Below are 14,545 nucleotides of genomic sequence, written 5' to 3' on the forward strand. Positions count from 1 at the left end.
AAAATATTTTTCTATTTTTAATCTAATTTGCTAAAAATATTATCCTATGTATGATGTATTGCATCAATTAACTTATACAAAATGAGGCCATTTTGAGTCTTAGACATTGTATGTTCCTAAAGAGTATGTGGTTTGTGAACCTTTCCTCTCTGTTCACTGGAGCCTCATCAGTTTCTTGCCCTTATAGAGAGTTGCTTGTCAGGTTGCACCCTGTTCTCTGAGCTGGAGTACTTAGCAAGCATTGCTATTTTCCTGTAATTTCAGGCAAACATCAATACAAAAAGATCCTTCTCCTCTATGAGGACCACATCCTGGGTTTTTGCTTGGTCCCTTACCTCATGGTGAGTCCACAGCCACTTTGTGTGGCAGCTCTATCCTGGATGTGCTACAATTTAGTGTTATTCCATAGTGACTAATCAAAGCCCTTTTTCATTCTCACTCAGTTGAACCAAGCCTTTATTTACCGAATACAATGAGGGCTGTAGCATTATTCATCCTATCTGCATTTACTTTCTTTGAGCAAGAGAGCAGAAAAAGACAAGTGCCAGCAGCCTCAAGACAACTGAAGAGCTGCCTGCCTCTGGGTAGGGTGGAGATCACAAGGGATACACTCCCCGGGTAGCTGGACCTCTAGATCTCGGATCCACACATCTGGACAGGGTGTCAGAAGCTTTGTGGAATTTCGCAACCAACCCTCTGACTGCTTTGTCCACTGCTGGGAGTCAAATGTCTACACAATGGGTCCACCCTAAGCTTGGCTATTTTTATAAATTCAGCGTTGTTATGTAGTCTTACCTATTTCACGCTATTTCTGGGGAGGTGCGGTAGGCACGTTGTGGGTCTATGTCTGCGCCTTTATTTATTGTATCACTATTTATAATAGGTAAAACCTGGAAACAACCCAAATGCCCAAAAATAGATGACTGGATCAAGAAGATGTGGCACATATACACAATGGAATACTATTCAGCAATCAAAAAAGATAAACTCATGCCATTCACAGCAACATGGATGGAGCTAGAAGGAATTATGCTCAGTGAAATAAGCCAGAAGGAAAAAGAAAAATACCAGATGGTTCCACTTATAGCAGGAATATAGGGGAGCCAAATAAGACATCAATGTAAAAAAAAATAACAACAGTACAAATCACAACAAAGCAAAAACAGACAATTATAAATCAGAGACATACTGCAGGGGCAGAGGAGGGAGGGGGTGAGGGGGAGGGAGGGTGGAGCACAGGGGACTGCGGTGATGGTGCACGGGTGCCTTGGGGAAGGAAATTCTATGGGGACTCAATTTGAGGGGGTTGGGGGAAGCAAATATTGTCTAAAAATGTAAAAAAATGATAAATGTTAAAAAAATCTAAAAAAAATTAAAAATTAAAAAATTAAAAAAAAATAATAAGGATTTGACATTAAATATCTATTTAATTGTACTTAAATACCTATTTAAATGAATGAGCCACCCAGTTTAAAAATAAAGCAGAATTTTAGTATTTCCATGCCAAATGATCTTCTGAAATTCCTTTTGGTTCTACTTTTAAAAGGAATTAAAGTAGCATAGGTACTCAAGACATCATAAAATTACTAAAATTACTCCAACCACAGCGATGAGTTGAAAGCCACCCAACAGGTGAGCTCTTACCAGTGGAATGAGCAGGCTCACGAGGTCTGTCAGAGGTTTGCTGAGCAGCAGCAGGTCTTCGGCAGCCTGCGTGTCCCCTCCTGAGCCAGACTTCTGTGCCTTGAACAGGGAGAAGAGAAAGTCAAGGGCGTCGTGGAGATGATCCAGCTTGGCCGCAGGTGAGAGCTTCACTGTCTAGCAGATGAAGGCGGCCAAGGAAGTATTACCCCTCGAGCTCCCGAAGAGAAGTTAGGTCCCGTTATAGCAGGACACAGCGCACACATGCCCACTGCAGAGTCCGGAGCAGCCCAGCTAAAGCAGTAACAAGGGCCGTGTGTGGCTGGAGAGGTGAGGTTGAGTCACTACACTGGGTCAGCACTTTCTCTCTTCAGTCATCCAGAAACACGGTGCTGTTGTCCCCATATGTCAGGTGAGAAAACTGATGTTCAGAGAAGTTAAGCAGCTTGTCTAAACCCTCACAGATAGCAGGTGACAGAGTTAGGGGACAAACCCACATTGTGTGACTTCATATTACACATCCTCATCTCTCCTGGGCATTTTATGCATATTATATGAGGATCCCAAATGCATTCTGCTACGCTTTCATTTCCTAAGTGCATATACATGCCTACATCACATCTGGAGTGTTTGCCCAATGTACTACTGCACAAATGACTTCAGACACAGGTCTACACTGCTTGGGAAGGATTGCCTTAAGCTGAAGTGGAATAAGGAATGAGAAGTGAGTGGCTTTCATTTTAACTGTGTCTTCTCTCAGGAGTTTTACAGAATGGTCTGATCCCTTGGGAGATTTCTTTTTTTTTTTCCCCAAAGATTTATTTATGTACACAAGAGCTAGGGTGTAGGCCAGAGGTGTGGGGTGAGAGGATTCACTAGAGACAGAGTAGGGAACAGAACAGGCAGATCTACTGAAGTACACTACTGAGGGGAGAAGTGGGCAAGAGAGGAGAGGTCTGCTGTGCCAATATGTGGGTTAGCTCCCTGGCTGGGGATCAAACCTGTGCTGCAGTGGCTGCCTATATCTTCATAGTGCTGAGACTGAACCCTTTGCACCGCCAGGGAGACCCTCTTGGGAGATTTCTATCTCAGAGATGACTCATTTTATATTGGGGGAAAAAAGACACTGATTATTAATTGTGTTTGCTATGGTATATACACATCTCATTCATATACTCCCGCTCTTTATTTTCACTCAAAAGAGACAAGACAACTTTCAGGTAATGGCCTTTGTCAGAGCCTGTATAGTAAGCTGCAGGCCTCGCTCCTTCGGGTCATTAACCTGGCCTTTCTCATGAATGCCAAATTTCCTTTTGCATTTCAGACTACTATGGACAGAATGAGTTCCCTGCTTTGTTTGGCTCAGAAGAAGTTGAATGAAAATCAGACAACTGTCTTTTAACAACAGGTTCCTCTCAATAGCCAAAAGGAACATGGTCATCATGTACATGGAGTTTCCCTCTCCCCTCCTCACCCCCACATCTAGTCTCACCCACTGGTTATCAAAAAGAATTTTCTCCCCAAAAACATATGTGAAGTACTATCCTAGAGAACAGAAACTTTTTGACCCTTTGCTGTTGATTCCCACCTCTGAAGCCCAACGTAACACAGAATATCCATTCACATTAACACGTTATCCTCTAGAGTAGACTGATTCTCTGGTGAAAAACTACCTTATAGACTATGAAGAAAAGGGGGATTTTTAGAAGGATTCTAGTCTGCACAGCAGGATGAGGATGTCAGGCTTGCTTGCACGAGATGGTAGTAAGAAGTTAATCTGGGGACATTCTGAATGTGAAAACCCAGCTTTGGATGTTCTGAATCTGAGGTGACTGTGAGGCATTCTAGTGGTCCTCGTAAAGAAGCAACTAAATATGTAACTACGGGTCCCAGAAGAAATAAATTTTAATCAGTGAAACGATAAATATGGGACTGTCAATTCATGAACCATACTTAATACTAAATGGCATTACCCAAAATGAGATAAAGGAATACAACTAGCTTCTTGGCATTAAAAAAAAAATGGCAGAGATAACACAGCTCTATTTCATCTAGTGTTGCTACACAAATTTAGTTCATGGGGTTAGGTATTCGAGAGGTTTGTTGAATAAACACAAAGGCATTTGTGGAAAATAAGGGACAGCCAATTGCTCAAGCAGAAGGTTTAAGTTAACAGTGGAGCACAACTTGCACTGGGATGAACCAGACCAATTCAATTCAGTACTCACTGTGCTCCCTAAGCACCACCATGTGCAGACTCATGATGCACAGAGGAAGCGATGCATTCCCCATTATGCAGGATCTCACACTTTAATTAAGAGAATGACAAGTTTCTCAATAACTGTGCTGAAGGCAGAGTATGAAAACTTTCTATAACAGACATAGAAACAGAGTTGGGGGTAGGGGTTGAATGGTTGTATGATAAGGAGACATTTGACTTTGTAATTTGGATCATGTAGGTGAGGTCTACAGGGAATAATGTGGAAAGCAGTGTTTCAGGTGCTAGGACTCACATGAGAAAAGGCATGGGAGTAATAGGATCCAGGATCCATTTGGAAAATTCCAAGCCAACTGTTTAACGTGGGCCTGGGCAGCATGGAAGACTGGTAGATGGGACTGGAAAGGCAGCCTGGGGCTGGGTCATATCAGGCCTTGAATGTCTCACCAGGAGTTAGAAAATTTTATCATAAGCAATGAGAAGTCACTGAGGTTTTCAAAGAAAGGGGAGAGGAGTACAGGGTATGGCAGAAAAATTGTATTTGCATTCACCAGACAGAAGGTAGACCCTGGGGGAGAGCAACAAGGAGGGCAAGTCACAGAAGAGTCAAACTGATAATTTCAAGAGAGAGTAAAGTTAGAGACTACAGCCCCCGCTGCAGGTAGCCTTTACATGTGTGAAAGACTAGGAGGACTCAGTGGCCCCATTTCACTCTTTCAGCAATACCAGCACACCTGAAAATAAATGGCAGTTTAATTGTCTTACTACCAAGGTGTCAAGTTCTCTCACTACCTCAGACATAGTCAGGGCCCAGGGTGGAAAGTCAGGTGATCTAGATTTTAATATTGAGTATTGGTATTCTCTAACCCCCAAACTGGGCCAGGTTCCCCCCTCCCATATTCCCTCTGCAACATCCTATACCTTTCAGTTGTTGCACTCCCATCAGTGCAATGAGGTGATGATTTGCCTCCTCTATTTGTATATTAATGGTCTTTCCTACCAAACAGAAGCTCTCCTAAGAGCCAACACCCTTTCTCTCTTGATCCCTGCTGAAATCACACGTGCCTAACCTTGCTCCAGGCTCATTGAGTGCAAAATGAAACTACAAGTAAAATCGCATGAGCCTGGTAGAAGTGAACGTGCTCTGTCAATGTGAACCAAGCGGGGCCTCCCCAGTGGCGCAGCGGTTGAGCGCTGGGCTGAGAAGATGCCTGCAGCCTCTGCAGTGCCCGTTCGATCCCCGGCCACCAGCGAGGGTCCCACATGGAGGGTCCCACATGGGGCACAGACCTCTCCTGCCACGCCCGCTGCTCCCCTCAGCAGTGTATTTCATCAGTCTGCCTGTTCTGCTCCCCACTCTGGCTCTGGTGAATTCTCCTACCTTCCCGCGCTTCTGACTGTACCCAGTACTTATATAAATAAATTAATTTTTAAAAAAATATGAACCAAGCAGCCTCAGTATGCAAGAGAGAAATGAAGAAGTCATGATCCAGGAAGACGTGAGTAAATAGGACAGCGGGGTGAGCTGCTAATCATACATTAACCTTCTCCTGACCTTCCCAGGACCAGGGACACGTAAGGCAATTTATATGTGTATATATTTACATCTTTTATCCTCTCACTGAAGTCCTGTGATGACGCTGCAGAGGACTCATTATTGTATCTACTTTATAGATGAGGAGATGGATAGACAAGTACAGCAAGACGCCCAGGTCCTAGAGGAGGAAAGTGGTGAGGCTGGGATTTGAATTCAAGACACTCTGGCCTGCAAGGCCCATGTGCCCTTGTCATCTAAGTGAGTACTGAGCATGTTACAAGTCTGCTTCCACATCATTCACACACAACTCAGGTGAAAATGGGGCCAATTCTGAGCCATGGGGAAAACTGGGGATAGGGACTAGACTCCCGAGGGAGATACGAGCACCTGCATCCTCCTTACTCGCCCCAGCACACACTCCTGCATCCTATCACTCTCCTTCTCACAGAGGGAAAGTGCTTCATAAATCTAAACACGATTATCATTTTAAGCACTGGCATTGCTCAATTCTGCATTAGAGAATTTCCAGTTAGTAACCACAGGTTTTGATTGCCAAAGACTCCCCAGAGTGGAGCATGTTTAAAAATGGAAGAGGTGAAGTATGGTTTGGAAAGTGCTTGCAGCTCAGTGTTGTAGGAGAATGTGTTTTTGATGCACACTCCATTTCTTTTCCCAACTCTTTCCCCTAATTCAGTCTCAAGGACGCTACCTCTTTCATACTGACACTGGGTATCGTGGAGATCAAAGTCGGCGGTCAAGGCCAAAAGCAATATGTAGTAGATATACGGGAGGATTTAGAAAGATGACAGCTGTAAGATAAACAACAGTGCTAAGGAAAATGAGAAGAAAATAGTTATCTATTGGTACACTAGCAAAATGAAAAAGGAATTAAATACCATTTTGTATTAAGGACTGTCCCTTTAAACATCATTGATTACGTCCCTAATCACTTGTTAAGAGGATTTCTATTGCTCTGGAATTTTTTAACTTCTGATCCTTTTTATCTACAACATATGAAACCTAAGTCTTTTACAGATTGATATCATCAAGGCACCCTGAGGGAATGATTATCAACTCTATCTTGAAGAATTACATTAAACTACCACTATGGAAACTGAAAGAAGAAACAGTGTTCTCTAAAGAGACACTTGCTAGAAAAGAGAAGAAAAGCTAAGATGAAATCCAGATCTCAGGATTCCATCATTACTAAGCATGCTTTACTATTCATTTAGAATTATTAACAGATGAGCAAATAAAAACAGCGAGGTAGTTCAAAGGCTGTTTTCGTCTACTGGCTTTACAAGTTTGAGTTAAACACTATCATGTTTGTTGAGGGAATCTTGGATTTATTTATTAAACAACTAGACAAACTAAATACTGGACCAGCTTAACTGTGGATAAAAGATGCCATTTATCATAATGATGAACAACAGAGACTACACCAGGGTCTAGGGATTTATTCTTGGCTCTGCTGCTGTGACTCTTGGCAAGGTATCTAAACAGTCTGGTTTCAACTTTAGCTTCTACATTTATCCAAGTCAGGATGCCACCATTTGATAAACATCTCCTGCAATTTTACCACACTTGTAAATGTAACTATTAATCCATATTGGCTGTGTGCTTTCAAATGATCTAAGTATCAGCTGACTCAGTTGGTTAAAGAGATTATTAAAGGAATAGGCACGTTGAAGCACCAAACACCTAATATGGAAAGTACTCAATAAACCTGTATCCCTGTCTTTCTTTAGAGCATGACACTAACTAAATCTAGGTTACAGTTTGGGACAAACTGATTTTTCTATAGCAACTGAATACTCATCTTGCAATTCCAAGAAAGTGAGTTTATGTTTTACATATGGGTGTACATCTGTGTGTACACAAACATGTGTGCTATCCTTCATGCATGCACATATATGTATATGTGTGTCTCAAATCTCAACCCACTATTCCTAGCATGTGTTGAGGTGGGCTAGAGCTCCATCTCTGGACATGAAAGACTGCACACTACTTGGTCAACACTAGCATGCACGTAAGGCCAATGATCTAGCGAATCAGTTCCCTACCAGTGCTTGCTACATCTGTGCTTAGGCCTCTCCTGATTTCCTTCAAGGCTTTGACATTTTAGACATTCATCACCCCAACATGAATTACTTGGTAGTCTGTGCTCCACCACATAATTGAGTCTTGAGGATGCTATTGATAAATGTCTCTGCTTCCACATCTCTCATACACAATTATAAGTTCATGTTCAAAAATAAAGACCTATTACAGAAAGATTAGAAAGAAGAGAGTGAATGGGAAGCATGACATGGCATAGTGGTCAAGACACAGGAAAATGGGGCCTCACCTGCAGAGCCACACGCACGACGCTGGATGTGTAGGTCAACATGCCGTGCAAAATATCTAGCAGGGAAAACAGCAATGTGATTGCTGTCTCGTTGTTGGTTTTGTCGGCATCCAAGCACAGTGTGGCAGCTTTTGTGAACAGGTTACGAACATGACTTACCAGCCCTGAGGATAAAAAAAGGTGAAAGGTAAAACACTCATCATAAATTATAAAAATGATGTGTCATGTAAACCCAGCAAAGCAAGCAGTTCTATTCTACAGTGCATAAACTCGAAGCAGCGCTTCAACTGCACTCACTTGGGAATGGGTTTTAAATGCAGGTTTGCCGGCATCACTGCCAGGAAGTCTTCTCAGGAACTTGGGGTAGGGTGTAGGAATGTGTTTGCTAAACAAAATCCCCACGTGATTTTGAGTCAAGAATTCCCAAAACTACACTGAGAAAATTATCCTCCACGGGCATGCTTCATAGGGATGAAAGATTCCAAACATTGGGAAACATGTATGTGAACATACTTTCCCCATGTTCTCTGCTGAAAGGCAAAGCTTTTCATGGTATAGATGGAACCATGGTTGGTCTACCATGAGGCCTCAAAGTAATTAGGCCATTTCAAAAAAGTAAAAAGAGGCCATTTTTTTTCACATGCATTTCAAATTTTTTGAAATGAAAGGTTAATTATGATTTTAAGAAATTTAAAATTCAGAAATTTCTAGGTTCTATAATTTTGACTCTACCAACCTCATATTAATGGTGTGGTTGATCTTGATCAATTTTTAGTTTGATGCAGACTACCACAACACATATTTCACATTTTGGGAGTATTATTGCTTACATTTAACTCGGCATTTTTATTGTTACCATTATGTAGCATTACACTGATTCACTGAAATGATTCCAATGTAAATGTAGTTGCAATGCAACAGGAATAATTTTATAAACCTAAATGGTGAACAGGACATTCAGCATGGATAGCTCTTCCTAATGTTCTAGAAAAAGTGAATCTTCAAAGATAAATGTTTCACATAAGCAGATGGTGACAGGGGGGAGGCATGGTAAGTAAATTTGACATGTATTGTAAACTGGATTTTATCTCAACTGCTATCCATTTTGTTCCTAGTTCTCTGATGATCCACTGGATAGAAAAGTGTGCCAAGCACTGCCATCCAAGTTTTGGTACCTTTTCCAAATAATGTACACTGTGATTTCCAGTAATGCAATCCAGTCTTCCTAGACAAGAGCAATGCAATTCTTAAACTACAAAAGTAATTAAATTTGCCGCCAAAGGCAGAGAGAAACCAAAATTACAGAGGCATCATTTGAAGTGGTACTCCTTGTGGCAAAACTGGTGTAAGGCACAAAGCTAAAGATTAATAAACTTGAATGGAAGTGAAAGCAGAATGAATTATTGGCAAAATTTCTTTATCAAATGACAAGGTTTGATAGCACACATCACCAATGACACATAGTACAGAAAATCAATTAATATGACATGTGCAGTAACTTCAAGTATGGATGCATCGTGCATGTGTGTGCTATGAATCAGCAGCATCTGTGAGCTGCAGATAGGGTGAAAGGGCTTCAAAACAGTATTCAGTAAGCATTTGCTGCAAGAAGATATTTTTCCTTTGGAGAGTTCATGATTATTTTGTGATACATCGTGCATGAGATCAGAAATGTACTGTAGAATTCAAAATGAAGTGTGATATAAAATATTTCTTCACAACAATGATAAAGCCAGGAAAATCTATTAATATGATTTTAAATGACCTATCTCAGCCATGTAATCAGTGTTCTTCATGGTAGGACTTTCACTTCAGGTTCAAAATACATGTTTTTCTTGTTTAAAATTTTTATTATGAAAAGGAAGTCTCAAGAAAGTACAGAAAAATGAATCCCTATCACTCTCTTCAATATTTATCAAGTTTGCCAATCTTGTTTTATCTATCCCCACTATTTTTTTTTTTAGCATTTAGCAAATAACAGACATCAGCTTATTTTGCCTGTAAATACTTCTATAGTTAACAAAAGTTAACTGTATCTATGTTGGCGTGGTGGGGACTTGACAACTACTTACCAAGATATGCAAAAGTTAATTTTAAAAGCTAAAACTAAATTTCCAGAGGAAGATGTAAGAGAAGATCTCTGAAAATAGGCAAGATTTCTTCAGACTCAAAGTACCAATCATTTAAAAATGGGTAAAATAGAGGGCCTTCCTGGTGCTGCAAGGGGGTTAAGTCTCAGCCCCCACCAGCTGTTGGGGCATTAGTTCAATTCATGGCTAGGAGTTACCCATATGACACAGCAGACCTCTCCTGTCTCACCTGCTGTTCCCCTCAGCAGTGTATTTCAGTAGATCCACCTGTTCTGTTCCCTGCTGTCTCTGGTGAAATCTCTCACCCCATACCTGTGGCCTACATACCCCAGTTCTTGAATGCATAAATAAATTTTTTTAAAAGTTTTTAAAAAACGGGTAAAATAGAATATATCAAAAAAATTAAAATTTTGCAAATCAAAATATACCACTAAGAATATAGACAGCCTAAGACTAGGAAGAAATATCTGACACATATATCTAATAAAGAACCTATATCCAGGGCCTCCCCGGTGGCGCAGCGGTTGAGCGCTGGGTTGCGAAGCTGCCCGCGGCCTCTGCAGCACCGGTTCGATCCCCGGCTGCTCCCCGGCCACCGGAGGAGGGTCCCGCATGGCGCGCGGACCTCTCCTGCCGCCCGCTGCTCCCCTCAGCAGTGTACTTCGGTCTTTCTGCCTGCTCTGCTCCCCGCTCTGGCTCTGGTGAGTTCTCTCACCCTCCCACGCTTCTGACTGTACCCAGTGCTTGCATAAATAAATAAATAAATAAATAAATCTTTAAAAAAAAAAAAAAAAAAAAGAACTTACATCCAGAATGTGTAAGTAATTCCTGTAACTCAATAATAAAGATACCCATTTTTTAAAAAAGTAAAACATTCGGAGCATTCACAAGATACGCTAATTACATGAAAAATGTTCAACATCAGTAGTCATCAGCAAAATACAAATTAGCATAATTGAGATAGCACTGCATGCAAACAAGAATATTTACAATGAAAAAAAACTAGCATCAAATATCAGTGAAGATGTAGAATGACCAGAACTTAAATACACTCCTAATGGGAAACAGCTGAGTTTTTGTTATAAATTTAAATATACATTTACAATATTGCCTAACAGTTCCATTCCTAGGTATTATTCAAGTAACATGAAAACATGCCCACATAAGGACTCATTAAGACTTTATTCAAAAATAGCTGCAATCCAGAAGTAACCCAGATGTCCACCAATAGGAAAATGGATAAAAAAATTAAGGTATATTTACATAATAGAATATTATCTAGCAATAAAAAGGAATGAACAGTTGAATTTCACAACCAATGTTAGGATTCCTCAAAACCATTGCTGAGATAGACACTAGAAACAAGAGGTATATCAAATCAGTTATGTGAACATATTTACATGAAGTTCTAAGGAAAGCTTATCTATGTTGATTGAGATTAGAAGAGCAGTTATTTCCAGGGAAAAAGCAGGATGGAACTTTGTCTTCATTGGTAAAATGTATTAGGGCTCGAAGTCATACTTTAAGTCGCCAGATCATCTTCGCTGCTTTTTCCAACATACCATGAAGGTTTTGACATATTTATTTTCATATAACCAGAATTTTCCCATAAAGGGAGTTAAGAAATACAGGGTCTTGAAAGGAAGGAAGGTTTAAACCTGTATTTGCAGAAGGCTGACAACACTGTATCCATACTGGAACAGAGGAAGGGATGCTGTTAGTGCCCATACCTTAGCCCAAAGAACTTGAGGACTGGACCACTAATAGAGCAGAGCTCTGGAGACAGGTTAGCGCATGATGCATATCACTAAAGTGAAGGAATAAATCTGAGGAGGTAAAGGGGCAGAGAGGAAGTTAACATGCCCTATCTCTGAGCTTTCATTATTCTCCACAGTTGAATTGTGATCAAGAGATAGATACTTCACCTCCAAAGTGAAGTGGGTGAAGTTGAAGGCAACAGCCATGGTGTGTCCTCTAGAGTGAATCTTTCCAAGGGATCAAACTGTCATTGGATGTGAGTGTGTAGCTCTTTTCCACCTTCCTCTTCCACTTTGCAGTCTAGTGACAGCACTGACACCCCTGGAAAAGGCCCAACTATTCCTTTTCCGTTGTTCTTGGGGTTTTCTCCCTTTTGTTTGTCTCATGCACGGGATGCAATACCTAACTGAGACTTAAGTCAGCTCAGGTCCAGACTCCTGGGAAAATGCACAGCCTTTTGCTGTGTCTCTTGCCTCTCTCCATTGGTGCTAGGAGATACCTATGTTTGTAAAGGGGAGGGGAAATTTTCTGCATGACAGTGTTAAGATCTAAGACTGCAGCACTATCACCTCTAGGGCCTGAGATCGATCCCCTGCCAGGGAGCTAACCCACATATGGCACAGCAGACTGCTCCTGTCCACCCACTGCTCCTCTCAGCAGTGTATTTCAGTGAAGCTGCCTTTTCTGCTCCCCCACTCTGTCTCTGGTGAATCCTCTCACCACCCCCCACATCTCTGGCCTACACCCCAATTCTTCTATGCAAAAAAAAGACCTGAGAATGAAAGAAGCAACGCTGAGACAAATATACAGGTAAAGCCACACCCAACTGTGCTTCCAGACCAGCAGATGTCCTAGCACAGAGTGAGGCTCAAAGGAGTCCTTGACCCAACCAGCATAATAAAAATGGATTCTGTGTCTAGCTTGCCTGTCATCTCCCTCAGAGATGCTACACAAAGGCATCTGGGATAGTAATTCCCAGTCCTTCAGGTAAATGCCATTAAAACAACTTCTTAATACTCCATCCTAGCAACTAAAAAAAAAAAAAAAAAAAATAGAAACCCAAGTGCATTAAGTCAAAGAATCCAAGAATTATTTTACATTAATTATAACCAATCCTTAAAAAAAAATCCAAGAATTATTTTGTATTAATTATAAGCAAATATCTAAAGCTGTCATCCCCATAAGTTATTTTTTTTTAAAGATTTATTTATTTATTTATACAAGCACTGGGTACAGTCAGAAGCGCGGGAGGGTGAGAGAATTCACCAGAGCCAGAGCGGGGAGCAGAGCAGGCAGAGGGACCGAAGTACACTGCCGAGGGGAGCAGCGGGCGGCAGGAGAGGTCTGCACGCCATGTGGGACCCTCCTCTGGTGGCCGGGGAGCAGCCGGGGATCGAACCAGTGCTGCAGAGGCTGCAGGCAGCTTCGCAACCCAGTGCTCAACCGCTGCGCCACCAGGGAGGCCGCCCATAAGTTATTTTTAAGTGTTTAATGTTCTGAGAATATTAATGTGTATGAGCTGTTCCCAACTCTGGTCATTGTGCCCCTTATTACTACTTTTTCAAAATCTGTAGGAGTAGAGAGGTAATAGAAAAGTATACTTTGAACTTCTGAGTTTTTTAAAGTACTTTATAGTTCTATCACTAATGATTTAAATATAATACTCTAAATTCAAATGTAAGCTACCTTCCCAAACATGGTATTCTTTCTGGATGATTTGGCATTTATGTTATAGAAATGTGGTCATTTTCACTAGGATCAGTAAAGTCAAAATAAACAGAAAATTGAGGAGAGGAGTAAAAAAGGATCTGTGAAATTTAATGTGAGCAAATCACTCTTTTCCCAATTGATCAATGCTTAACCACCGAGCCCAGAGGTCACACCAAATCAGCTGCACTAAGTCTTCTTTTAAAGGTAAACGAAGGCATAAGCAAGCAAATGGGACTTCATCAGACTAAAAATCACCTGCGCTACATACAGAAGATTTTCATCAAAATGAAGACATCTTACTGAATGGGAGAAGAGACTTGCCCATTAGACAAGAGATTAATATCCAAGATATATAATAATTCATACAATAATAAAAAACAAACCCAAAAATACACAGATGGTCTGAAGAGACAATTCTCCAAAGACACACAAATAGCCAATGGTCACATGAAAAAATTCTCATCATCGCTTTGCTAGGAAAATAAAAAAACCATAATGAGGGCCTCCCTGGTGGTGCAAGGAGTTAAGACACAATCTATGAAGCAATCTGCAGCCTCTGCATCACAAGTTTGATCCTCAGTTGGCCAGGGAGCAACCCACATGGCAAGGCAGACCTCTCCTGTCTCGCCCACTGCTCCCCTCAGCAGTGCACTTTGGTCAGTCTGCCTGTTCTGTTCCCTACTCTGTCTCTGGTGAATCCTCTCACCCACCCCACGCCTCTGGCCTGTACCCCAGCTCTTGTATGCACAAGTAAATATAACTTAAAAAAAATTTTTTTAAAACCACAATGAAACAGAACCTCACACCTATGACAATAGCCTATATCAACAGTGGTGGACATGATATAGTAGTGTGCACATACCTCCTAAAACATACACATTATAAACCATGATACCTCCAAAAAAGGAGGTCAATTTCTTACCACAAAGTTAATTTTTAAAAAATTCTTTAAAATATTTTGTTAGGTTTCAGGGGAACAAAGAGTAAATATCCCTGGCAACACACACATCTGCTTTTAAACAGAAAAACATGGAGGGTGGAAATGGCACACTGACGGGGAAAATGGCAGCCTCTGTGAACTGCAGAGAGTTGGCAGGGGTGGGGTGGGAGGGGAGGTGGCATCCCAGCGCCCTCACTATCTTCTGGCCAAGGTCAGTGAGCAGTCCCCCACCACACCAATGAGCCAACAAAAAGCATGTCTAAACATCTCTGAGGTTAACAATTACTGTTCCATCTCAGTGTGG

General features: G+C 41.3%; 1 protein-coding gene across 4 annotated transcripts in view; it reads right to left on the reverse strand.

Moving 5' to 3' along the window:
• Positions 1–14,545, reverse strand: part of ULK4 (unc-51 like kinase 4) — a 378,716-nt gene that overhangs the window by 123,950 nt on the left and 240,221 nt on the right. For all 4 annotated transcript variants that reach the window (XM_037526793.2, XM_054693291.1, XM_037526797.2 and 1 more), the window contains 2 exons: positions 7,744–7,907; positions 1,645–1,743 (listed from right to left, as the gene is read on the reverse strand). In XM_037526793.2, coding sequence (XP_037382690.1) covers positions 1,645–1,743; positions 7,744–7,907 — 263 coding nt within the window. The remainder of the gene's footprint in view (positions 1–1,644; positions 1,744–7,743; positions 7,908–14,545) is intronic.

The sequence above is a fragment of the Talpa occidentalis genome, unplaced genomic scaffold (assembly GCF_014898055.3).
Source record: "Talpa occidentalis isolate TD23 unplaced genomic scaffold, MPIMG_talOcc4v2.1 talOcc4.10, whole genome shotgun sequence".
Taxonomy (NCBI): domain Eukaryota; kingdom Metazoa; phylum Chordata; class Mammalia; order Eulipotyphla; family Talpidae; genus Talpa; species Talpa occidentalis.